Below are 25,095 nucleotides of genomic sequence, written 5' to 3' on the forward strand. Positions count from 1 at the left end.
GTGCGTACTATCAGCACAGTAGACGCCCGACCGCGTGGTGACCGATCGCGTTGCCACCGAGGGCCCCATGGGGCTGCTGCGGCCCGCTGATCTTCCGGTTGTCGAAGGCATTCAAAACAACGTCGCAGAGGAAGACAGTGCTTTGACAAGGCAGACATCAGAAAAGATATAACCTGCAAACGCCCAGCATCTGAGTACGAACCAGACCTCCATGTTGGGGATCAGGAGGTACGGAACCTAAAAGTATCTGCATATTATGATTTGCGCTACGATCCGAGGGCCGAGTGAGCTTGCAGAGCGATGGTTTCTACACACAAAGTGTCAGGATGATAGCACAGGTGTCGGTAGGAAGTTGCGGGGCTATCAACCCCGCATGTTCGTCAGACCTGCCTCGGGCTGCCGAATCAGCGCTGCAAGTTGTTTTGCTCGCAGAAGCAATGCTTGAGCGATCCTTTGCGACGGGTAACGTTGACGACTTGGCGCTGCATTATGACAAAGCAGGTGACGTTCGTCTCATGAGCCTTGACGGACGACCTATAGAAATTTACTTGTAAAATGGAGGAAACCTGCTAGTGCTAGACGGGACCTTGCGCCATTTGGTAAACCCAGCTCGAGAGAGTCACATAGCGATGGTAGACGGCCACTAGGTGACGAGATGGGTTTGGCACCGCAAAATTGATGCATGCGATATCATCTGATTGGGTCAGTCCACACAGTAGAACTTCTGATGCCAGCGCACTTAGAGATTCACTCTGTCAACCAACCGAAGAGGAAACTTGAAGTGCACGGACCGCCTATATCTTGAACGCAGTCTCATTCGTACGTCCGGAAGCCAATGTCGGTGTCATGAAACGAGACGGACCTGCAGCTACTAGATTTGTCCGAACCCGATGAGATCTCATGCAGTAAGACTACCAGCTAAATTCCCTCCCTGCCGTTGGATAACTGTACGCATATACTCAACGTTAGCAAAACATACACTGTCAGAGGAGTTTCTATCGTACATATGCATTGCAAGTATATCACACGAAGTACGCGATTTACACGTCAAAGGAAATCACTTCAAAACGTCGTCACAAGCCTCGGACCAGTCGCCGTATGTTATTAACGTTCGCTCAAAATCTTTAGTCTCGCAAAGACAGCCTACGAATTTAAAATCAGTCCTGTGAGAGGGGGGAGGGACGGACTGACTCTTCTACTAGTATTCTACGCGTAGTTTTTCAAACATGATCTCCTCGTTGTGATTTTTAGCTTCGCCAATTTGAGTCAGAATCTCTTCGGGATTGATAGGCATATGCTGTAGTACATGCTGTACAAGAATATGAATTCTGTATGATGCCGTTCGAACTCTGAGAGCCTATGTTGTCAGAAGCCTTCCTATGTCGAGCACGTCTCTGCGCAGGGTAATGCAAAACCACCCTAAGGGCACACGCACTTTCAATGCACATCTCTCGAGTGACCGTCCATCCAGTAATTATATAGGATGGGGGATTCACCGCACTAATCGGGAACAAGTCGTTTTTGCTTGTTCAAAAGTAGCAGTGTCTTAAGTGATGGCGCACCATACATACTAGTAGAGTCACTAGGACACGAGTCTCGGGCCTTGATAAACGCATCCGAGTCGGATGTGTATAATACAAAGTGCACAATACAATTTACACATCACAACTCTATATCACTTCAAGACATCATCGCAAGCCTCGAACAATTTGTCGTAAGTCATTAACTTCCGCACCGATATGTTCTCCCATTTCCGAAGTCTTCTCGTCTGCTCCTCCTGTTCTTCTTCCTTATCCTCTTCAGGAGGATTCTGAGCTATAATAAGACGGCTACATATCACCGCGAAGTCAGACAAGCGTCTCTGACCGGCCCTGTTAAGCCATCTCCGCAGCTGGTTGGGACCCTTGCGGACCAAGTGGTCCCGCCCAGCAATGATGAGCGACACTGTAGCACCAGCAAATATCCTGAAGTACTCCGCTTGTAGTGCATTCCAATCACGTTGGCGATCTGTGGGTCTGGGTTCTGCCAAGATCCTTTTGTACAGCACATAGAACAGGACGTATACGAATGACTCCAGGTCGTGGTGGACATCCCGAACGACTGTTTTGCCTTTTTTAATTGCCTCCAGAAGCTCTAACGCCATAAATATGGCTGTACCCTGTTTACATAAACATCATCAAGACAAAAATGAATGAATAATTGGTACATACATTCATCTCGGGGCCAGGAGCTGCCTCGGAAGCCGAGACGCCAGTCTTAAACGTCCAATGCGTGGGCCTCTCTTGGGGTAGTTCATCTGAAGGGATTGGAATTAAATAAGAGCCTGTGCTGGTGTATTCTGGCTTTCGTACTGGAACTGCAACATAAGGCTCAATATCAGCCTTCGCTGGCAGTGAAGCCAGTTCCAAATCAGCCAAGAAGCCCTCGAAACCCCTTGGTGGCACATCGTCCTCGTCATCGAGGTACGGAAGGAAGACATTGCCGGCACTGACATCTCTGTGCAGTATATCCAAGGAAACTAATCCTTGATGGCCTGTCGATAATGTCGGCCAGAATTCATGCATAAGGAACGTTGAATGTACCAATTAGTGCCGCACGAAAGCCTAGGATGAGCTCCTCCTCCGAACGATAGTCCCAGAGAGGCCGACCGACAGTACTTAACGTCAGTCGATGCAAGACAGCATCCTTGTCCACTTCAGAGAAGCCACGTAGTCGGCTTATACTGACTTTGATAGCCTGCATGCGTCCAGGGAAAAATACATCTCCTCCGGTGACAAACTCCGCAATTCCCCGCAGTCGGGATTGTCGCACCTTGTCGTAGATTTCGGTTTCGGATATGCGTGTTGCAGAGCGCCAAGCAACCTTCAGAATGACACGTTGACTACCCATGAATGCGTTCCAGGTGGACGTTCCTCTGCCGAGCAACGACAGAGATGACCAGATCGGAGGACCAACTGTTCGCCACTCGCGTGTATCGGATCCACCCATGGTCACCCGGAAAGACGGGTACTCCTCTTGGTAACACGTCTGCCCTGGCAAAAGCTCCACGGTACTATCGTGACCGAGAGCTGTCGCAGACAAATCGCACAACAAACGACGGCTCACGCGTATGAATTGTCTCAATCCCGAATCAGTGATGATGTCGTATTCCTTGGACAATGTGACGCCACGACGATCGAACATTCCCACACAAAATTTGGTGCCAAAGATGAGCATGCCTAAGACGAAGAGTTGGAAGGGACGTGCGGAAAGTGTGATGCGGGCGTAATCTGCTCCCTGAGCAAGGAGAGCCTTGATGTAGTTTGCGTCAGGCTTGGAAGGAATTGGAGTGTCCATTGAATGAGGTTTGACCTCGATGAAACTTGCAGCTTGTCGCCACAGTATGTCATGGGGATCAAGCTCGTCCGTGAGATCTACATCTCGTGAGCTGGGAGGTGGGACTTCCGCAAGAATGAAGTCTGGCTTCTGCGTAGGAAGAGCCGATTCTTTTTCATTTGGCGGAATATCATTCATGCTGACAAACTGTCGATTGTAGGAACGGGGGCATCCGTAACGCTTTCCCGCCCCCTCGATTGTGCGTAAAATACGGGACTGGACAGTCAAAGCAAAATGAAGTTGGGAAGTGAACTAAGATCGTTGAACATACCAGGGGATCATACATCTCCTCCTCCTCGCCTCTTCCCTTAGAAACCATAACCAGTCTTTCCAGATCTTGGACATGTTTCTCTCGAATTGTGGAAAATACGCCATCCACGAAATCCGTAGTAGGGAAGCGAGAGAGCTTGGAGTCAATGATCTTCTCCAGTACGCCGTCTACTTGGTACGTAGCATAACCGATGAGGTCGTGTTTGAGCTGCGCTCGAGTAAGGTCACTAGAGGTGTGAGGACTGTAATTCTGGATAGAGCCGGCATTGAGCCTGCTCGGAGACGTCAGTTCAGCGGCATGGGGTTGATACCTGGTGCCAGCACGCCGACTGGGAGTCGTCGTCATAGTACTTGTAGGATACCAGCTAGTACAAACCATGTAAGCATATGTCTGCTGGACACATGTCAGATTCTCCCTTACAAGGTGCAAGCCGAGGAAATGCTCGAGGCGGACGTTGTTCCTTGCGTCGCGTGTAGTCTCCCAAAGGCAGTTGTAGATACTCTGCTTCAACCTTCGTGACTCAGGATATCCGTATCTGACGTCGCGTGCGGCATACACGTAGTCACGTGCAAAAATTCTCTCCCGGGCCAATAAAAATTTATTATTGTCTGTCTGTCTGTCCGTCGTCGCGCCACCCGGCCGGCCCACCGCCAACTTAGTGACGCCGCCAAGTCTCTCCGTTCACAGCATCACCTGCCGTTACTTGTCGCTCATGGTGGGATTCGATGCAGTCTCCCACATAACGCTTCCTCCCCTCGGGGAAGGTGAACAAGTTCGTGAAGCGCACGCTAAACTTGAAGGGCAGCGCTGCCGGGTGAGTACTTCCTGTCGTTGTATCTTGAAAATTAGAATGTAGTCTGACTCGTGCGTCCGGAAGCCATGTTGTTGTCATGAAACGAAATGGACCGGCGGCCGTCTTCGTCCACGGTCGAAGAGATAAGTAAGATACGATATAGCCGTCGTCACTCTGCGGCCCTACGTCCCTGAATCGGACTGAATGCGACCAGCATGGAACATCATTTTTACGTGGATTTCAGACGAACTTACACGCGTCGAACCGCTCATCATAACATGTCAAATATGTCAGGTCTGACACCTCACGGAATCGCTCGAGCGCTACCCTTGCCGTGCCAAAGCAACCGCTTCAATACAATTGAACGTTGTAAGTTAGCCATGCCGTGTAGGCTTCCAATATGGCCTTGCTCTGCACACCCCGGATCCTGTGCCAGTCACCGAGACTCGCTACCGTCACAGCGCTAGCGTCGTCGACCATCGACGACTGTGCACGAAGACGAGTTTTGTATGTCACTCACTTGGTCGAAGGCAGTGAATTGTTGAATTAAAAGAGACCGTCAATTTCATTCAGCAATCGGACTTAGCACATCGCAACAGAACAGAAGGACCACCAGTAACGCGATCGCGACGTCAACAGGACGAGGCATCTATCTGGTGAGCGCCGAGCAACCGAAGGATTGAGGACGGCAATTTCAAGCGTGGGCCCTCAAACAATTCCCTCCGATGCTCAGGCGTCATGATATCCGACACATGGTCAAACCAATGCGGCCGCAGCTCAAATCCGCGCACGAACATCCGGCTCCAGGATAGGCCGCTGTGGACTCTATCGTCGAGCCATGCTTTGATCACGTACATGTCTGCCCCCATGTCCCGCAGGGCAATCATCAGCCTGTAGGAAATATTTCAGCCCGCCGCACAACGCCACCTGCAGAGCAAAGATGAGGCTACTTACGGAATGACCCCGTCGTCGATCATGGATTCGGTATATTCGAAGGCGAACGTCAGGTCGAGGAACACCACAGGGTAGCTGGACCCAAGTCGGATGATTATGTTGCGCAGACTCAGGTCGAAATGCAATATACCACACTCGATCATCTTGTAGAAGCCAGACGAAATAGCGTCCGCCTGGTGTATATAAATATGAGTAAGAGAGTGTACCGGTAACTCGTGATGAGGACATACCAGTAGCCAAAGCTGAGCCTCAGAAGAATCGCGAAGGGAGACATTCTTCCCGAGTTGTCCTTCCACGCATTCCATTACATGCGCAAAAGCAAGCTCACCATGTGAGAGCCGGAACTGTGACAACACAAATCAGACGATGAGGATGCCGAAGTGCAGGAACCGGACGTTCACGAACCTTGAACATACCATACGACCAGGGAACTTCTCGGCCTATCGAATGCTCGCATTAGCCATTATCGGTGGTGAAACAAGGGATTCAACGTACCTTGAAGCGATCGCGTGCTGGAGTACGCCCACGCCTCCCGCCGCGCCTGCTGTGCGCCAGTCAGCCACCCTCCTTGTGCGATGCCCATCTCAGGCTCGAACAAGGAAGGATCTTCAAACAGACTCTCCTGAAAAATCTTCACAACTACAGGAGCCGGTGCAAGACCCTGCCTCGATTCTGTTCTAATCAGTGATCGCACGTTCATGGTGCCATGCCAGACTTGTCCCCATTTCTGAGGACCAGTCTGGAGGGGAATATACATAGCGAGGATCACCTCCTGATCTTGCTGTGTGAACGAAGCGTGCCGCACAACCTCGGGAACAGGGCGGTATTCAGGGGGAAGTAAATTTGTTCGCAAACAGGGGAGATCAAGGGAACGCCAACGCTGTACTATATCCACTGTCCAGGGTGCATCGGATGGATGCCAGGCGCTCGCGTGCTGCTTGAGTCCATCGCAAAATGCAAGGTATTCAGAAGTAGTCGCAGGGTATGGAGCACGGAAAAAGTCATCGTCTGGCAAGGTCAAAGAAGGTAAGTCACGGAACGTTAATCGAAAATGCGAAGCCATAAGCGAGGTAGTACTACAGTGATCGAGCGGGGGAAAACAGTTGCGTATTAATCTGAGGATACGGGTACGTCTTCCAGTGTGGGCTCTCTGGTTCTGTTCATTTAAACACTGTGAGTTAAGGAATGTCGACGTGCTGTAAGTACCAGTAAATACAGGATATGGAAAGTCTCCAAAAGTCGCAGAGACTCCGTGCAACTTTGAGACTTTGCGAGACATGATGAGACAGGCTCTCACAATGGCGACAAGCTCTTCACTCACAGTATTCACGCAGTTCGACGACCTGCCTGTAGTTACCTTACCGGATGACAGGTTCTTCGTTGACACATATCCTCGGACATCGCAGGAATTCTCCGCTTTCTGCGATCAGCTCAAGCAAGAGGCGAATGCGTGGCAGGACCAGGAAACGTGTTCCGTTGACATCGTACACCGATGGTGTCCGTCCGCTTTACCATGCTTGGGTTGCGCTGCGTCTTCTAGAGATCGTCGGCCGGTACCTGGAACTGTACGCCACAGGGCCTTCGTTGACTCAAATTCCAAGATAACACTGTCATTGACTCGCCCTCTCCGTATCGGTCCAAATGAATGGTCGCAAGTGTGGCGCGGGACTATGAATGTGTCGTCGATAGGTTCTGAAGTCCTTCCGCCCGTTTCGGCGGTTGTCAAGATCTTTCAGCAAAGTTTCTTTGAGCAACCGGAATCCTATGCTCCTGAAAGTGGTATAATGTTCGCAACTTGGCTAACTGGGGCCCAGCAGGCACGGCGAGAGGCGTGGGCATATTCGCTCATGCAGTCATTGCAAGGTTCGTCTCTGTTCAGCGGAATTCCACAGCCCGTATTAATGATCTTGATGGATAACAGGGGGTGAAATTCCATGGTCGTATGGCATTTTCAAGGTACGAACGTGCTTAGAGTGATTGTGGACATATGTTGATCTCCTAACTTTTTGTAGCTGCGTCTTGGACACGGGGAGTTGGCATTCGCCCATGTTATGGAATTTGTGAATGGGCGATCATGTACTCAAATCTCTGTCTCCGACTCTCCTCAAGCGCAAGTCTGGGCACTGGTGAATATATCACTGTTACCGCTGCAACAGATCTCACACCTCATTTGTTAGGCAAGTTCTATGGCGTCTGCGCTCTATAAAACCATTCAATGTGGGGTTCGGCACGGTGATGTCAGATCAAGCAACATCATCATTCGGCAAGACGCTGCTCATCCCGTTATTTTCTTGGACTTCGCATTTGCTCAGCCGATACTACCCGATAGGTTCAGTGGCGATCTTAACGGGTAAGGTTTAATCGTTCACTGAAGGTATGACTACTCCAGTCTGACGCGTTCTTACTCCTAGTCTAGTATTCACCCTGCAGGCTATAGGCATGGCGATTCCTGAGATTAAAGCATGGTTTGAAGATGGCATCCAGCGTCAGGCCCCGTGGAGTGAGCTTTTTGTGCATCAGATCAACACGGTGCCATTATGGTGGTCATCGTTCGAGGGAGTGGTTCCATCTGCTGTGTTGGAATATTGCAGCCGAAGCATACGTGGTTGGAATAGTCCTGAGGGTGACTTTGAAGACCTTTTCCCCGAGGTTGAGGATGCTATCTGAGTCTGATGACTTGTCTTGCTTGTTTTCGCACCCGTGGACTCTGTAAATTACCGTGCCATTGAAGGATGATTTAGCACACTTGTTGTGTTCCCCTGGATAAGTCCGCGTATTAATCTGAGGATATGGGTAGGTCTTCCAGTGTGGGCTCTTTAGTTCTATTAATCTGAGGATATGGGTATGTCTTCCAGTGTGAGCTGTTTAGTTCTATTTATTTGAACACTGCGAGTGCGGGAATGTCGACGTGCTGTAAGTACTTGAGTTCAACCGTTTGGTGTCCGTCGACTGTGTGACAGGCGCGTGACGACTCGCGAAGTGTGACCGGCCCGAAATTCGTTCCCTCACGATCGCTTCAAGAACGTGCTCTAAATTTCTCGGGCGACTTTCTCTCCTGACATGTTTCAGAGGGCGTATACTCTCTGCTATGGTCGATACTTGAGGACTTGAGGATGATAGTCTAAAATTCTTTTTCCTGGATCAGTCCTGATCTACGCTCAGGCCCAGACTCGCTCCGTACTCGAACTCGAATGAAGCCCAATGGTGACCTCATTCTTCGACCGTTGCGCCGCCATCTTCCCAATCTTTGCTTTTGCCTTCAAGAAATACCAGTACTTCGACTTACGAGCATCAATCAGTGACAGTGCCTAGCGTTGAGGATTAGAGGTAAGCACCATACATCGTGCAGCACCCACGCAGGATGTCCACCCCCTCCCAATTCTCGCCCTCGTCGCCAGCGCAGGATTCTACGTTCGCAATCCTACATCCCGAGGGACCCACGCCCACCCTTCCGGACGAGAGATTTTTCGAGCACGACTATCCCCGCGACCCTGATGCGTTCTGTTCTTTTGCAGAACGTCTCGAGCACGATGCAGAGGCGTCACGACCATATCTACATGCTGGTAGCCCCTATCCCATTCATGTCGTCATCAGTTGGCGTTCGCTCGATTTCTAGTGGCTCAGTCCGGGCTCTGGATCACCCGCTCACCGTGGTGTACCTCCAGAAATATGCAGCGGGGCGTTCGTGAAGGAGGACGCGAATATTACTATCACTCTCAGACGTCCTCTTCAGACTGGTTTCTGCAAGTGGGCAGATCTTGTGCGCCAACCTGCGCTGGTGTGCACTTCATGAGGACGCCATGTCGAACTTGGAGTCGGATAGAGGTGCTCACGTTGTGGTCAAGATATTTCAGGAGAGCGCCTTTCGTCGTCCAGAATACTTTGACAAGGATGATATCGAATCAGGATATTGGCGCACCGGAGCAAAGCAGGCGAGAGCGGAAGCATTGGCATATGTGTACATGAGGTCACTCCAAGATGTGCGACTAGTGTTCTCCTGTGTTTACATTGCGTATTTATGTCTTGGCAGGATGTGAGGTTCCGTGGTCATATGGATGTTTCAAGGTTCGTTTGCGTGAGCTCTAGGCTCAGATTTTGCCATAACTGATATCGCCTCGCAGGTCAAGCTCCCACATGGTGAGCTCACCCACGCCCATGTCATGGAATTCGTCGACGGGAAGCCTGGGCGGCTTACCCGCCTCCGAAATTGCACCAACCAGGATCTCTGGACAGTAGTGCGCGTCCCAAGAAGCCCCTTCTCTCCATTTCCTCACGCATCCCTTCACAACAGATGGACGTGATGGCATCCTGCCTGTATGCCGTCGTCAAATGCGGCGTTGTGCAGAAGGACGTCACCTGCGAGAACATGATCATCCGGCCAGGCGCCGCTCAGCCTGTCGTGTTCGTCGATTTCGCCGCCATGCAGTCGCTACGGTCACCAAGCGTGGGCCCAGTGCGGGAGCCCGAGCTGATCGAGTGGGACGTCTCCAACGACGTCGCATCGTAAGTCTTGCCTTGCCGCTCAAGAGAGTCCACTCCGCTGACCGCATTTCAATTAGCTTAGTCCGTGCTTTTCGTAAGATGGCGGTGCAGATGTCCGACATCGCAGCGTGGCTGGAGGATCGCGCGCACCGGGGCGCGCCCTGGACGCGGCTGTTCGCGTTCCTCACCGAGAAGATGCCCAGGTGGTATGACCTGTTCGCCATCGAGACGGACGAATTCATTGCGCTCAACCCGGAGGTGGAGCAGGAGGCGCGGTGAGGAGCTTCCATCTGTGCCGCGACTCTGGTGAGACTGAAATAGCTGTATTTGTGCTCTTGCGAGTCAACTGTTGCTTCTAACTGAACTTTGATGTTCCATTGTATCATATTACTACCGCTGTGTACCATATTTGACTGGTCCCTATATATTTCTACCCATCGGATTTCGGAGGAGCATTCATTTAGTTGGGCTATCCATGCCAGCTGTAGCGCCGAACGAGCGCCGGATGTCACGCCTCGCGTACTGTAACGCGTCTGTCACCTCCGTTCCCCTCAGTCATCTTGTGCGATGGGACTTTCTGTTTTGGACTAGTGACAAGGGCTATCCGTGAACATCTGCGGACTCAAACACCAGATCGGCCCTCGATCGTGACTGCTCGATTTAAACCAACACCATAGTTTATTGTACGTGGCAGTTGCTTATCTTTATACTGATACCTGGCTCATTTCTCGCCATGAACTCTACCCATCCAACTGTGCATGACCGTTTCTTGACCTCCCTCTTCCCGAATGAGAATTTCTTCCTTGCTCTGTATCCAGAAACCCAGGAAGAATATCTCGGCTTCTGCGAGCTTCGGGAGAAGGACGCGACGGCATGGCGGCCATACGTGGGCACGCCGTTTAGTGTCGGTGTGGTCAAGCAATGGCGTTCATTCGATCTGCCTTGCTTGACGCCAGGTCCACTCTCCGATAAGTATCGCCCAATTCCTGCGCTCGTGCAGCACGAAGCCTTTCTGCGCGAGGGTAAGATCACCCTGGCTATGGTTTATCCACTCCAGATAGGGACGCGGAAGTGGTCACAGGTGTGGCGCGGCAGCATGAAAATGTCGTATGCGGACGACAGTTTTGAGGCCGCTCCTGTAGTTATCAAGATATTTCAGCAGAGTTTGTTTCCAGACCCGTTTGAACACCACTCTGAGGCGGGCGGCATCGATTGTGGAGGATGGTTAACCGGTGCGCAACAGGCTCGACGGGAGGCATGGGCTTTTTCGCGCATGAAAGTGCTTCAGGGTACGTTGTGCCGCGAGCCTTTTGTGTCTGACGTCGACTAGAGCTGCGTGTAGGACGACAGATACCATGGTCATATGGCATTTTCCAGGTTTGTCTGTGAGCGGGCTCGCTTCTGCATGGCGCTGATACTTTCTAGATTATTCTTCCGCGTGGAGAACTGGCCTTCGTGCATGTAATGGAGTTTGTAGAAGGATCCTCTGGAAAAGAACTGAAATTTGGTGATGCATCTGCGACGGATTTCTGGGATCTGGTACGAAACCACCTCGGCACTCTATTCACTTGATTTACTTTTCCGTTCAGGCAGAAGTGCTGGCCTCAGATTTCTACAACATGACACAGTGTGGAGTGCTCCATGATGACATAACCCTCAGCAATCTCATTATCAGACCGGGTGACACCCAACCAGTCGTTTTCATCGACTTCGCCTTTGCCCAGCCTTTCACGGAGGCCGACCTTGATCGCGGTGTCTTCCCGTCAGTACTTCCATCGTATCACTAGTCTGTTGTCACTGACATGTTATACGGGCACAGGATTGTGTATGCGTTGCGAGACATGGGCATGGAGCTAGACGCTATCGAAGCGTGGTTCAAGGACGGGATAAACCGCGGTGTACCTTGGAGCCGAATGTTCGTGTATCAGTCTGAGAAGTCACCAAGGTGGTTCAAGGCTCTGACGGGCATGATCACTCCCGATCATGCAGCTGAAGAGGTCTTGAAGATTTTCGACCGCTATCTGCTGCCAGCTGTTACTGAATAATCACGGTCTAGCGACCGTTCGGTTTCATTGGGGTGGCCTGATTGAGTTTTGTTCGATATGTTCTGGTGGCTTCATGTGCCAGCTGCCGTCTGTCAAGTAACTGCTAATCAAATTTGTATCTCGTTTTTGCTGATAGGCGGCTCGTCAGACGGAGCCGGCGGGCGATAGTATTAACTTCAACTAGTCTTCTAGGACGAGGTCTGCTCAATCAAGCATTCGTATTCGACATTAGGTGAAAGAAAAGAAAATGGCGCTCGTCAAGGTTTTCAAATACTCTGTAAGGCAGTCACGGCGACTATTCGAGTTGTGTATCGCCTCACCACCCGATCTGACCCCACATCGATCGTGTCCGATGGTGCTTGCCTCTCCCCGATCATGCGCCACAACGTTCTCGTCTGAAGCCGTTTCCGCCCTGTTCGGAGTTCCTGATTGGGATCTGCCGGTCTGATATTCGCGCTCAGGGGTCCCTTTACCGCTAACCTACAACAGCAATGAACCCCTGGCTGCTCTACTACTTGCACCACTTAGTCGACAACAAGTTCTTCCACGAGACTTACCCTCGGAGCGAAACTGAGTTCAAGCAGTGGGACGAACATCTATCTCTACCGCCAATTCAAAGCTTCGAAACGACGCCACCCATACCCCATCAAAGTTGTCGTGCGAAGGCGTTCCTTCAATTTCGCATGGACAAGAACTCCGCCAATACTCAGTCATCTCGCACTGCCCGTGATGATGCGTCATAGAGTGTTTCCGCAGCCGCTGACCAACATTATGTTGACAAGGCCTCTGCATACCGGCTTCCAAGAATGGGCACAAGTCTTGTGTGCGAAGATGAGGCTGGTAGGTCCTTACCATCCTGCACCTGCCACCGAGACTACTGTCGTGATCAAGATATTCCAAGAAAGCATCTTCCCTCCCGCCGAGTATTTCGACGACAAGGGCATTGACGGCGGCTTGTGGCTCACTGGCGCTCGGATGGCAAAAGCTGAGGCCCTCGCGTTTTAAAGTATGAGCTCGCTTCAAGGTGCATAACATTCGCTATATAATAGAGTCGGTCTTGCGAGTGTTGGATTTTTTTTTTATGTGGAGGAAAAGAAGTCCCGTGGTCCTGCGGATTCTTCCAGGTTCGTTGCGACACAGTGTCACTACGCAGATCCTCTTGCTCGACTGGATCCCTGTAGGTGGAGTTTCCGCATGGTGAAGTCGCATTCGCACACGTCATGGTGTTTGTCGAGGGCCGACCAGGATAGAAGATGACTTTCCATACTTGGTCTAGGCAAGAAATCTGGTCACTAGTGCGCTCTGAGCCTTTCATTGTCGCACGCTTACTCACGGCTTCCATGGTGGATGCGATGGCATCCTGTCTCTACAATATCACCAAATGCGGTGTCGTGCAAACAGACGTTTCCTGTCACAACATGATCGTTTGCCGTGCCCCATTGTGTTCATCGATTTCGCATTCATGCGGCTTTTGACCGACCTGGGCGTCGAAGCCCTCGAGGGAGATATCGCTGTGGTGGTTTCAACGTATGTGCCTCGACCACTTCGCCATCCGTACAATTATGCCTGGGCTATTAATGAATATTCATTTTGATGTTATGGGTTTGTCCGTTCCCTCCGCAATCTTGCTGTTTCAATGGCTGACATCGGGGCCTGGTTGGAAGACCGTACAAGCAAGGGCGCACTGTTTGTTAATCTGTTCAAGTACTGCATGACACAATCTCCGGAATGTTTGAAATCTTCACCGAAAAGTCGGACACTAGATACAACGTGGAGGCGGACTCGGACAGGAACTCAGAGTTGGACTGGAATACGGATCCAGACTCTATGTTGCAAGAGGAAGATTGAACGGCGACCGATGTAACACGGCCCTCACGCGGTGGATCATGGACACTTTGATATATGTATTGTCATTCAGGCTCGTTTCGCGGCGCTGATTACCAGTCAATGATCATACCAAAGCAAGGCTGCGCTCAGTGCATCGGCTGACTCTAGGCACATGAAGCCAAAGCCTACGCCTTCACCCACAGCTTAGGCCCGGCCGAGACAATCCGCGCGCCGAGGAGGAGAACGACGGTGCTAAGCAAGACGACACCGCAGAATATCTGCGCGTGTACGAACTGCACCGTCTCGAGGTCGACCAGCGCACCCGCGATGGACGTGAGGATGAGGAGTCCAATCGCGGTGATGCCGAACATCATGCCCATGCGCGTGCCGATCTTCTTGAGGTCTGGCGAGAGCGACGCGAGCGTCGGCGACGGCAGGCTGACGAACGCGCCAGAGAAAAACCCGTAGAGCACTGCAAACGTGGCCAGCCCACCCACGCTGTGCACCGATATCCATGAGAGTGCGAGCACGCCCGTCGCGAAGCAGCAGGGGATGAGCATGTTCAGCGGTCCCGTGAGGTCGGCGAGGAAGTTCGGGAATATCTGTCCGAATATCGAGGCGGCATTGATGATCGGGAGGTAGCAGAACTGCAGAGTGACGTCTGCACCCGTCCTGCCCAATGCGAAGGCACTGATGTAGTAGAAGGGAGTGTACATCGCCATGAATGCGAGGAACATCGCGGGGAGTGTACAGGATGAAGGGAACATCCTTGAAGGCGGTAGGGTCAAACAGCTTTCGCCTTGACTGCGAGACAGTACGCTGACGTGACACAGCGAGAGAAATCGAGAGAGTACGCAGTGAGATGAACGCGATAACGCGCGTTGCCCATCCGAACCCAATACGCGGCTGCAGTTGGTGAATACGATAGGAAATATGACACCGCCTGTTTCTCCATCAGAAGCTGTGATATGTACTGAACGACAGAAACTTGCCGATGCTGCTGTCGCTCGCGGCGACGCCAGTTGCGAAAGACCGCCTCTTCACAAAATACGTCGCGATGATAGCGACGCTAGGAATGAACAAGCAGCCAGCACCTAGCCCGACGCAAACACCCTGCGCGAGAAGTATCTGCCAGTACTTCTTCGCGATGCTTGTCATCATCATCCCGAAGACGACCATGAAAGTTCCGACCCAGACCAAGGCCCGACTATATCCCATATCGAAGATAGGACCAGTAAGGATGCTAATCACCATCATCAGGAAGCCTTGCAGCGATCCCACCCATGCTATCGTCGACGGCGAGGTGGTACGGAGCATATCCTCCTCATAGAACGTCTGGTACACCCCGAAGGTGTTGGCGATCCCCCTGGTGCCGGTGTCAGCTGTGCGTGCATGTTTGCAAGTTTCCATTGACCCACGCACCATGAGCTGAAGAATAGGAAGAACGAACCGACTACAGGCTGCACCCATCCGAGAGGCCCGCCGTCAACACCGTCCCAGCCAGGCGGCGAAGGGGTAGGTGTTTCCGGGAAGCTGTCCTGTTCGGCGGAGACCGTGCGGGTGTCTGCGTCGAACTTCTGCTCCTCAAAATCCCGACGAGGCACCTTGGGCTCCGCAGACACGGTTTCTGAGGTATCTTCCAAGGTCCGCGCGCTTTTGATCGACGCCATCTGGAGGTCCTTGAGCTTTTTTGAAAGAACGCAGAACCGGACGCTGATCCCATATTCCAGACAACCTATATTCTGAACGCTGATGGCACACTGGAGATGATTACCAAGCAGGAGGTAGTGCCGCATCCCCGACGAAGCACCAGAGGACCACTGAGCACACCATCAGCCCAAATTGGGATGCCTGTACTTGGAAGCTCTCGTGGAAACAAGCGCCTCAATCGCACCTCTCGATACCGCGGAATAAACGATTGTTGACCATCGAGATATGGATGTAATGTGAGGTCATGGGCAAAACGGAACCATCCAAAGTTCCCAAAGATGGACATTGACACATTCCAGTTGTCCTGCTCGAAATGAGAAGTCCGCTAGCAGAGCGAAGGGAAAGAGTAACAGACATACCGTGCAGTCCCGAGAGTTCAAAGAGAAAATCTTGCACAAGTGCAGTTGTTGCCAGAGCCTTCGTTGATACACGGTATCAAAGATCTTGTCGAATGTCGCCTACGAGCGACGCTACAAATGTTGAGCATCTGGTGGAAACAGAGCTGCAGGCCGGGATTACACATGGATCAAATACTTATCTCAACGAGGAACTAAGTCGCATCTACTAACAGCACTTGATGTATGAACCAAACACAAACACACAGAGGCATTCCCGCATGAAATCGGAATGTCTTATTTGCATGCATGCTCAACGCCAGACAGCTGGGGATCTTGTATCGTCACTGAGAAAAATGTGGCAGGGTTGCAAAGCTCTTCGGGCCTCCATCCTCTCGCTATAGTGCTGAGCTCACCCGAATGGTCCGCGAAAGCTTCATGTAGAGTAGAACATGTCGCCATGGCTACATAAGACATGACGAGGAGCTCGTACACATCGTGAGACTGTTTAACATAAAGCACTGAGCCTCAACGACGTACCGCGAGGCAACCCGGGATATATAATGTAGATTCCACCAAAATCCCCACACCCTAAAATTTTATTCACACCATGCCAGTGCAAACCTATTGTGCTTTAACCATTCCCGCTGCCAGAAATAGGGATCGGCAATGAAAGGGATGAGGTATCGCCACGACTTGGGAGATTGAGACTCGATCGCAGTGTAACACGTCCCGTAGTACTCGAAGTACAGGTGTAATCCAGACAAGCTGAATTCGATCGACCAGATTCACCCGTCCGCCTCAACGAGGAAGTCGCGCATGCTAAGATCATGGTGTGTGAACACGAGGGTCGTCAAATGGCACGCGAGAGCCGTGGAAGGTCGCAAATTGCCGCTCGTACAGATCATGGTCATGGCGAGCCTTTCGTTCATGAAAGCGGATAGCGAAGCGTAGTCGGGAAAAGGCCTCTATGGCGTAATGCAAAGACGGCTCCTCTACAGAATTTAGGCTTCCGGTGCCAATACCAAGTTGGCCAGGAATGAATGAGCGGGGGGTGCGGATACACCGGAGCTGCTGGGGCCGAGTCAACTGCTATCTATCGTTCATCGACATCCTTAGGTGCTGCCGTACGTGCATTTGTGCATGTGCTCTCCTTACTGAAAGAAACCCACATCTGTGCCGAAACATCAGTTCCGAGTGATGTTTTACTCCGGTCCTTTGCCACGGCTATTCACGTACTCACGTTTGCCGGATATCCGTCCATTAATAGTGCGTCACGCTCATTGACATAATCTGTCACCTTCCAAGCCTCTATTTCCAAGATAGGATTGATGTGTTCTGCCATTAACGAAGACATACCAGGCTGCACGGCCAATCTCGACTGACGGCCCCTCCATGAGTCGTGGAACTGACTACAATCTCTTGCGGAATATTATTATGGCAGTGGTATCTGATCTATGCATTGGTCTTGCGGATTAGTCCTCTCATCCTCTGCGCCCTGAAGCGTGGATTCCTTGACTGTGTATTACTATCCGCTCACCGGCGCAGTTCTCACCATGAATTATAGCACTTGGGTATGCATGTTCTAACTGCATTCTGCTGGTATATACGTGGGACCAGAAGCATGCCGGAATGCGCAATCCTATAAAATGTTTTCTCATTGAGCGTTGATCCAGTATCTCAATTCTATTCCATGGATATGATCACCTATTTTATGTGGGCAGTCGCCGTCATAGCTTGTGCGGCGCTGCTGAGCAGGAACAAGCGAAACCCAGCTCTACCTCCTTGTCCTCCTGCAGATCCATTAATCGGCCATCTGCGTCAATTCACGTTCGCTCCTCAACGTGAGCTCTTCCAGAAATGGGCTACGGCTTACGGTAAGAGTCCAGTGCACACATCCCAATTGTGGTACAGCTGAAACTAGTTGTTGCCTTCGTAGGCGACGTCTTCCATCTCAATATCTTAGGGCAGATTATCGTAGTTGTGAACTCCCTCCAAGTCGCAACTGACCTCCTCGAGAAACGGAGTGCGAACTACAGTGACAGGCCTGCTTGTACTGCCCTGGAGATGTACGTGCATTAATTTGATTGTGAAGCATTTACTATACTTATCTCCACAGGATGGGCTGGAAGGCGAACGTTGCCTTTATGCGGTACGGCGCGCGGTGGAGGAAGCACAGAAAGCTTTTCCAAGAGTACTTTGGCCAGAGTCAAAGCCTGACATACCGCGCCCATCAGACTGAGGAAGCGCGTATGCTCCTGAAAGATTTGCTCACTTCGCCCGCGGAGTTCAAGGCATGTACGCAGAAGTACGGCTCTCTCTGACTACATTGTGTTCAACATGCCATCCTGAACCATCCGTTTCAGGTATGCTCTTCTGAGCATCATAGGCATTGCATACGGACATCAGGTAAAGTTGGATGACGACGTCTATGTCAAAATCGCACAAGGTGCAATCCACGGACTCGAAGAAGCCGCTGCAGGAACCACGCTGCTCGACCTCTTACCCTTCCGTGCGTCCCGTGATTTCCTGCTAATCACACTCCCCACAACTCACTCCGTGATACAAGTGAAATATATCCCTTACTGGCTGCCCGGATGTGCTTCTTTTACAGCTGCGGTGAGGCAGTGGGGCCCTGCTACCAAGAGTTTATGCGAATATCCGCTCAACGATGTGCGGAAGAAGATGGTTGTCCTTGTGCCCACCTTACATAAGTCAGGTGCTAATTAGCCGAACAGGAAGCGGGGACCGCGCAGAATTCGTTCTTTGTGTCTCATTTGGAGCGCCTCGGCACGGACGGCGTGGACGAAGAAGACCTCGAGGACATCCAGGGTGCCGCTGCGACGATACTTGTAGGCAAGTCCAATTCATTTCATTTATCATCATCTGTCTGACGTGGGGTCTAGCTGGTACTGATACGGTCAGGACTTTTTAATTTCGGGCAAGGTTTGTCTATGTGTATGCATGCTGACGACGTTGCAGACATCCTCGCTCATCCAGAGTTTCCTCCTGTTCATGCTGCTGTTCCCCGACGTGCAGCGCAAGGCGCAGGAAGAGATCGACCAAGTCGTCGGCTCCGGGCGGCTCCCAGACTTCGATGACCGCGATACGCTGCCGTTCGTGGAATGCGTGCTCCAGGAGACCATACGGTACGCGACTCTCAGCTTGTTATAATTGTATGACAACTTTGTTATGGACTTCAGATGGTACCCAATCGCTCCGTTCAGTAGAGAACCCCCGATAGATCGGCACTCGGATGTTGCTGACCTTAGACCCCTAGCTATTCCTCACCGAAGTCTCGACGACGACATATACAACGGAATGCTTATTCCGAAAGGCTCTGTAATCATACCTAACGTGATGTGAGTGCCGTTATCACTACTCTCGCCGTTTGCTCAGTTGAGTCTGCGTCCATACTCCAGGGCAATGAGCCGCGATGAGACAATGTACAAAGATGCAGACAAGTTCCTCCCTGAGCGCTTCCTACCGGCTCCTGCCGGTCGCGGCGAGCCGCATCTCGGCGTCATCTTTGGGTTCGGTCGGCGGTATACTATAGCCTCTGTTCGTCATATTTTGTGCACCCGCTCACGCCCCACCATAGGATCTGCCCCGGGCAGTATTTTGCAGACAACAGCGCATGGATCGTCATCGCGAGTATCCTCGCGGCTTTCGACATCTGCAAGCCCGTTGGAGCGGACGGGATAGCAGTTGAGCCCCACATGGAGTACACCACTGACGGGATTGCAAGGTGTGTCTGATTCTGATTGATGTCACACGTCCGGTGGTGCGCTGGGCTCAGATCTCTGCTCTTTGTCGTGCAGCCGTCCGATGCCTTTCGAGTGTGTTCTGCGACCGCGCTCAGAGACGGCGAAGGCGCTGGTTGAGCAGCACACGTAATCAGCAAGCGAAGTGGTGAAATGTAATAGAGCAGCAGTAGCCAAGAAGGCACATGTACAACTGTAATCGGAGCATCGCTGAAACCGGGAAACTTTTGTGTATGATTATCACAGGACACATAGCCCCTTTTTTCCACTGGAAATAATCGGGAAAAACCTGTGGAAATCAAAAAAGTGTTTCCATGGAAAATGCAATGGGAAATGTTGGGGAAAAGAACAAAACATTTACCACTTTGTTCCCGTGGAAAAATGATGAGGTAAAAAGGGGTGTGAAAATACTTAGTGCATTTTTCTCATTTTTGTCATGAGAAAAAAGTGGGAAAATCTTTGTGTATTTCTCCCTTTTGTTTCTGGGAAATAAGTGAAGAAAAGTTTTTAAATCTTCCAATGGAAATAACTGAGACATGTTTTATGTTTCTCTCAGGGAAAAAACATGTAGGAAATTCTTTAAGGATTTCCCTGAAAAAAACAGTTGTCCTGTCATGTCCTGTCATGTCCTGTTGTCACATCACGTCCTGTCCTCCTGTCCTGTCACGTCCTGTCCTTTCGTCCTGTCACGTCCTGTCCCTTTGTCCTGCCTGCACAGGACATGACAGGGCAACTGTTTTTTCCAGGGAAATCCTTAAATAATTTCCTACATGTTTTTTCCCTGGGAGAAACATAAAACATGTCTCAGTTATTTCCATTGGAAGATTTAAAAACTTTTCTTCACTTATCTCCCAGAAACAAAAGGGAGAAATACACAAAGATTTTCCCACTTTTTTCTCATGACAAAAATGAGAAAAATGCACTAAGTATTTTCACACCCCTTTTTACCTCATCATTTTTCCACGGGAACAAGGTGGTAAATGTTTTGTTCTTTTCCCCAACATTTCCCATCACATTTCCCATGGAAACACTTTTTTGATTTCCACAAGTTTTTCCCGATTATTTCCAGTGGAAAAAAGGGGCTATGCGTCCTGTGTATGCAATTTGCAATTATTTTGTGAGAGTTAGCCATGGTACAAACTGCATACAAACTAGGCAAAGCCCTCGAGTCCGTCCGAGTCCTCCAACAGTGTCGTCCTCCTCAATAAGTATCTTCGTCATCTCCAGTGTCATCTTCACCATTCTCCGATACATTCTCACCATCGCGAACGTATGAGGCTGTTCAGTCAGAAGTGTTGGAATTAAGCGTGGCCAATGGAGGGGTATTACAGTGAAAATGAAGCTTTGAGCACACTGGGAATCGAACCGCAGATCTCTTAGTTGTTGGCCTCACTGACTCGGATGTGTCTTATCCTTTACACCATGCACCCTTGCTGTCATATCAACGAGAAGTGGTGAGCACCGAGCACAGAGTCTTCGGGGGTACTGAGGAAGGCGCTATACCTTGATCACTACTGTCGCTTCAGTGGAGGACTTGATCGCAGTAGAGTATGACCCCTCCAGCCTCATCGTCGCTCGCCAAACTTGCCCCCGCACGGCCGTTCCTATCCAGAGGGAGTTTGTCAAAGTGGTCATGATGTCGGCGAAGGCTTCTTAGAACGCTGTACAATGCGTCATCTCGGGCAGCGCACGATGCCGGTGGAAGCGAGACTCAAAAGACATATTGTTCCATGCGAGCGTTGGCCCTGCGGGCAGTAGAGCAGCAAGCTCCGACAAGGTAGGGGCTCATCTGAGATAGAGCAGCAGGAGCCTATTTCGAATTCGACGGTCGATCGATTATTTATGTCTGTGCATCACCACCTGTGTGCGGAAATACCTCAAGATTCTCAGGCAGGGACCCGGGTGCGCATCCTACTTATCATCTTCGCCTGTGTTACCTCACCGTTACGGCCGCAACGTCGGTGACGTTCATGAACTTCCATAATCTAAGAATATTAATAGCCCGAGAAAGTCTGAAGACGTCTCAAGATTTTCCTGCGCCAATAATGGTACGTTTTGCGCTGTATTAAAAGTGAACTATGTAGCTGACAGGTGGGCCACGGAGCACCAGCAAAGCGGTAGATGACCTGAGAGAAGCAGGACAGTCTCGTAACGAGCCACTCCAACTCCGTGTGCTGACAATATACAACTTCACATCGGTGACTGTACGTCTTCCTAGAAAGCTGTCATGAGCCTGATCTTGTTCCCTGAGGCAGTCATAAGGATACGACGTCGACTCGGACTGCCTGCCTAGCTTGTATACAGCCTCAGCTGCACGCACTTCCTTCGACAATGTCCACCACTAGTGCGCGTGCAGAAAAACTTCTCGCCGTTGTGGATCTTGTAGTAAATGCCGCTCAGGTGGTGATACAAGAGTGGACAAAGGAGGACGCTACTGGCGCTCAGAACGCCCTCTCGGCGTCCGTAGATCTCTTCAAAGCTCAGCGCACCATCTTGGCTGCCTGCGGCTCGTTCACTGAAATTTTACAAGTGCCCCAGAGACGCATCCTAGAAGTTGCTAACCAATTCTTTGAGGCTCGGGCGTTGCACATCGCGGTCGAGCATCATGTCGCCCATCACCTTGCCGAGGTCGACGAGGCTGTAGGAATGCCTATCTCTGAGCTCAGCAAGGCCACAGGTCTTCACCCGAGAAAGCTTTGTGAGCTGTCTTTCCTTTGATGGTCGCGACTTGTGACTGACGACTGCGTTTAGCGCGCATCATGCGGGCCCTCTGCTCCATGCACATCTTCGCCGAAGTTCAAGACGGATATTTCGCCAACAACACGGTCAGCGCGACGCTTGCCACCAACGAGGCCCTTGAAGCATTTGTCCTTTTAGGGTGAGTAATCTGCTATCATTGAAAACTCTGGCTGACCGTGCTTAGGGCTTGGGTTTATTATCCGATCTCGGCAAAGCTTCTGGAGATTGTCGGTGATCCTGTAAAGGGTTGGTCCAACTCTGAGACCAACTGCGCTTTCCAGGAGGGACATGGAACCAAGCTATCTTTCTGGGACTGGCTCGAAGAAGGAATTATACAGCCCGACGGCTCCGTCAAACCGCGACCCGCCCTGGAACGATTCACTGTCGCGATGGCTAATAGTAGTGGCGTCCTCGGAACCCCGCTCTTATACTGTAAGCCATAGTTGCCGCTGTGGCATTCCAGCCTTTGATAATGCTCGTGATACTGGCAGACTTTCCATGGGAGTCGCTCGGCTCTGCAATAATGGTTGATATAGGCGGTGGCGTTGGTATGTTTCATATTAATGTAGGACGAGCTTGATCACTGATACGGTATATGGACAGGTGGAATGAGTTTCGATCTCTGCAATCAATTCCCACTCCTCAATTTCGTCGTCCAGGATCGTCCTGCCGTGATCGAGAAAGCTGAGCCTGTGTGGCAGCGCGAACGGCCAGAAGCACTCAAAGCCGGTCGCGTTCAATTCATGCCTCATGATTTCTTCACGGAGAACCCCGTGAAGGGCGCCGACGTGTACCTCCTGCGCCACATCCTGTAAGCATTCTATACGCTGTCCGGCCTCTCTCTGCCCTGCTTAGCATCACAACAGCCACGACTGGGAAGACGACCGCTGCGTCGACATCCTCTCCGCCCTCCGCCCCGCGCTCTCCCCGCACTCGCGCGTGCTCGTGGTTGACATGGTGATGAACACGACGCTGGGCTGCCCCGAGATACCGTCCGCACCGTTCCCGCTGCTCGCAAACTACGGCACTTCTATCCGCTTCGCTCACGAGTCTGACTTGATAATGATGTCCCTGCTCAATGGCGCGGAGCGCGTCCCGGCCGATTTCCGGTCGGTCGCTCAGCGGGCGGGGCTCGAAGTCACCCGCATCTGGGAGTGCCCCAGAAACTGCGTGGTTGAGATGCGGTTGCCGTCCGTGAGCCAGTAGAGAGAGCCAGGTTTCAGTTGAATCAATTAGATGGAGCTGGGCATTGGCCCATCAACGTTCTTCTTTAGCCCGTGTACGAATGCACTGTGAGTCGTTGTGCTTTGAGTCTTTGATTGTAGAAACAGTTACAGGGTGTACGAACTCGTTATATCGGTTGTCGTGCCTTGATGGGGAATGAGTCCACGCCAAGGTCGCGAATATAAACATTAAAGACATGTGCTTTGAGGAGCCGGAATACATCGACGAGGATGGACCATGTTCTGGTTATTAGGGCACTGGCTGCCGACTTGCGAAGACAGAGGGGGAGGCCTATGCAAACATACGACTTCTGCAAGGCACGTTGTGAGACACGTTGCTGTGGTGCTACCATTGCGTGCTAACTAGAGTCATCAGGCAAAGAAATCCCGTGGTCCTATAGATTTTTGTGATGTCGGTTCGTGCGTACATGCTCTATGGAAGTATAGTCAGTGCGGACCTACAGGTGGAGTTGCCTAACGGCAAATGCACATACGCGCATATCATAGAGTCCGTTGATGGTAGCCCTCAGGCTGGCGATCACGTCCTGGTCCGTGAACACCTTGCGGAGGTCATTTGTCATCTAGTGCATATCATCGTTTTACGAAGTGGCTTCCACTCATTATGGCTAGGCTGACGCGATGGCGCCAGGATTGTATGCTATTCTTAAATGCGGAGTCATACAGCACGATGTCGAGGCTCGCGACGTAATTATTTAGGTGGACGCTATGCAACCTGTCATCTTCATTGACTTTGCGGGTGCACTGTCACTGAGAAATTTGGACCTAATCAGCTCTCTGACAAAGTAGAGCTCGCGATTGCAATGTATGTCTCCGACTCACGCAGCTTGCCATGTTTTTTCGTGCTTTACCAACTACTTTCTTCAGGCTCGGTTACATCCTTCGTCAGATGGGCGTGGCCATGCAGAAGATTAGCTCCCTGACCGGAAACCCATGGATGGAGATGTTCATTTTCTTGGACCAGAAGAACCCGACGTGGTACGAAATGTTGGAAGAACAAGAAGACGATGACATTAGCATCAACTCTGATTCCGACGAGAAGCAAGAAGATGAACCTGAGGAAATCCTTTACGAAGATGGGTCTGCGTCGGGTGACTACTAGGAGGACGGTGACATTGATGACGCAGGCAACGATTCCACATAGTCGTTTTGGACTGGTATGCCAACGTCGGCGCATTTTTCGGGTTTTCAATGCTTTCTTGTTCTCGCTGTGCTGTGTCTACCCTGTGTCCAATAAATTAAATTTACGATGCTCAAGAAGTAGCTCAACAGTGAGGTTCGCCTACACCAAAAGGCGTACTCCTTCTCTTTGACATCTTGCACTATAGTGGACTTGGACGACTTCCGAATCTGACAGGCTTAGAAACACTCCGGTTCATGACAAGGTACATTGCAAATCGTGATCTTAAACAATGATCCATCCTCCATCCATGTCTGCGAGAAAGTTATCGGCCGCGTATATCGACCCCAAAAGGCCCTGAGACTCAGAACCCTCATCCTGACCTCGCCTCGCATTAAGAATTTAAGAACTAAGCCACCGCGCTCCTCCGTCCACGACA

The 25,095-nt window shown here is 51.1% G+C and overlaps 12 protein-coding genes across 12 annotated transcripts; 9 read left to right on the forward strand and 3 right to left on the reverse strand.

The window, feature by feature from the left end:
- Positions 1-1,675: 1,675 nt before the first annotated feature.
- Positions 1,676-3,991, reverse strand: SCP_0600100 (hypothetical protein; the record flags this gene model as incomplete). Its single annotated transcript, XM_027759145.1, has 4 exons — positions 1,676-2,158; positions 2,211-2,533; positions 2,583-3,591; positions 3,647-3,991. 4 exons carry the CDS (start codon positions 3,989-3,991, stop codon positions 1,676-1,678), a joined length of 2,160 nt encoding a protein of 719 aa, XP_027614946.1.
- Positions 3,992-5,071: 1,080 nt separating this feature from the next.
- SCP_0600110 (hypothetical protein) lies at positions 5,072-6,456 on the reverse strand (the record flags this gene model as incomplete). The annotated part of the gene is made up of 5 exons (XM_027759146.1): positions 5,072-5,330; positions 5,394-5,566; positions 5,624-5,737; positions 5,799-5,833; positions 5,889-6,456. The coding sequence occupies 5 exons, from the start codon at positions 6,454-6,456 to the stop codon at positions 5,072-5,074; spliced, it is 1,149 nt and encodes a 382-aa protein (XP_027614947.1).
- Positions 6,457-6,691: 235 nt separating this feature from the next.
- On the forward strand, positions 6,692-8,060 carry SCP_0600120 (hypothetical protein; the record flags this gene model as incomplete). The annotated part of the gene is made up of 5 exons (XM_027759147.1): positions 6,692-7,256; positions 7,315-7,349; positions 7,406-7,519; positions 7,571-7,743; positions 7,805-8,060. 5 exons carry the CDS (start codon positions 6,692-6,694, stop codon positions 8,058-8,060), a joined length of 1,143 nt encoding a protein of 380 aa, XP_027614948.1.
- A 694-nt stretch (positions 8,061-8,754) lies between these two features.
- SCP_0600130 (hypothetical protein) lies at positions 8,755-9,009 on the forward strand (the record flags this gene model as incomplete). The annotated part of the gene is made up of 1 exon (XM_027759148.1): positions 8,755-9,009. The coding sequence occupies one exon, from the start codon at positions 8,755-8,757 to the stop codon at positions 9,007-9,009; it is 255 nt and encodes an 84-aa protein (XP_027614949.1).
- A 184-nt stretch (positions 9,010-9,193) lies between these two features.
- On the forward strand, positions 9,194-10,154 carry SCP_0600140 (hypothetical protein; the record flags this gene model as incomplete). The annotated part of the gene is made up of 4 exons (XM_027759149.1): positions 9,194-9,373; positions 9,515-9,628; positions 9,685-9,896; positions 9,953-10,154. 4 exons carry the CDS (start codon positions 9,194-9,196, stop codon positions 10,152-10,154), a joined length of 708 nt encoding a protein of 235 aa, XP_027614950.1.
- Positions 10,155-10,608: 454 nt separating this feature from the next.
- SCP_0600150 (hypothetical protein) lies at positions 10,609-11,920 on the forward strand (the record flags this gene model as incomplete). The annotated part of the gene is made up of 5 exons (XM_027759150.1): positions 10,609-11,164; positions 11,218-11,252; positions 11,301-11,414; positions 11,465-11,637; positions 11,695-11,920. The coding sequence occupies 5 exons, from the start codon at positions 10,609-10,611 to the stop codon at positions 11,918-11,920; spliced, it is 1,104 nt and encodes a 367-aa protein (XP_027614951.1).
- A 491-nt stretch (positions 11,921-12,411) lies between these two features.
- SCP_0600160 (hypothetical protein) lies at positions 12,412-12,663 on the forward strand (the record flags this gene model as incomplete). The annotated part of the gene is made up of 1 exon (XM_027759151.1): positions 12,412-12,663. One exon carries the CDS (start codon positions 12,412-12,414, stop codon positions 12,661-12,663), a length of 252 nt encoding a protein of 83 aa, XP_027614952.1.
- A 28-nt stretch (positions 12,664-12,691) lies between these two features.
- Positions 12,692-12,925, forward strand: SCP_0600170 (hypothetical protein; the record flags this gene model as incomplete). The annotated part of the gene is made up of 1 exon (XM_027759152.1): positions 12,692-12,925. The coding sequence occupies one exon, from the start codon at positions 12,692-12,694 to the stop codon at positions 12,923-12,925; it is 234 nt and encodes a 77-aa protein (XP_027614953.1).
- Positions 12,926-13,932: 1,007 nt separating this feature from the next.
- On the reverse strand, positions 13,933-15,417 carry SCP_0600180 (Aspyridones efflux protein; the record flags this gene model as incomplete). Its single annotated transcript, XM_027759153.1, has 3 exons — positions 13,933-14,690; positions 14,740-15,113; positions 15,170-15,417. The coding sequence occupies 3 exons, from the start codon at positions 15,415-15,417 to the stop codon at positions 13,933-13,935; spliced, it is 1,380 nt and encodes a 459-aa protein (XP_027614954.1).
- Positions 15,418-17,506: 2,089 nt separating this feature from the next.
- On the forward strand, positions 17,507-19,689 carry SCP_0600190 (O-methylsterigmatocystin oxidoreductase; the record flags this gene model as incomplete). Its single annotated transcript, XM_027759154.1, has 12 exons — positions 17,507-17,669; positions 17,732-17,861; positions 17,912-18,100; positions 18,159-18,304; positions 18,362-18,480; positions 18,531-18,644; positions 18,718-18,738; positions 18,775-18,941; positions 18,996-19,154; positions 19,215-19,337; positions 19,394-19,540; positions 19,614-19,689. 12 exons carry the CDS (start codon positions 17,507-17,509, stop codon positions 19,687-19,689), a joined length of 1,554 nt encoding a protein of 517 aa, XP_027614955.1.
- A 2,198-nt stretch (positions 19,690-21,887) lies between these two features.
- SCP_0600200 (O-methyltransferase gedA) lies at positions 21,888-23,501 on the forward strand (the record flags this gene model as incomplete). Its single annotated transcript, XM_027759155.1, has 6 exons — positions 21,888-22,254; positions 22,308-22,434; positions 22,480-22,727; positions 22,787-22,843; positions 22,899-23,106; positions 23,162-23,501. 6 exons carry the CDS (start codon positions 21,888-21,890, stop codon positions 23,499-23,501), a joined length of 1,347 nt encoding a protein of 448 aa, XP_027614956.1.
- Positions 23,502-24,244: 743 nt separating this feature from the next.
- On the forward strand, positions 24,245-24,638 carry SCP_0600210 (hypothetical protein; the record flags this gene model as incomplete). Its single annotated transcript, XM_027759156.1, has 3 exons — positions 24,245-24,275; positions 24,326-24,341; positions 24,404-24,638. The coding sequence occupies 3 exons, from the start codon at positions 24,245-24,247 to the stop codon at positions 24,636-24,638; spliced, it is 282 nt and encodes a 93-aa protein (XP_027614957.1).
- Positions 24,639-25,095: the final 457 nt, after the last annotated feature.

The sequence above is a fragment of the Sparassis crispa genome, assembly GCF_003851025.1.
Source record: "Sparassis crispa DNA, contig_000005F, whole genome shotgun sequence".
In the NCBI taxonomy this organism is placed as follows: Eukaryota; Fungi; Basidiomycota; class Agaricomycetes; order Polyporales; family Sparassidaceae; genus Sparassis; species Sparassis crispa.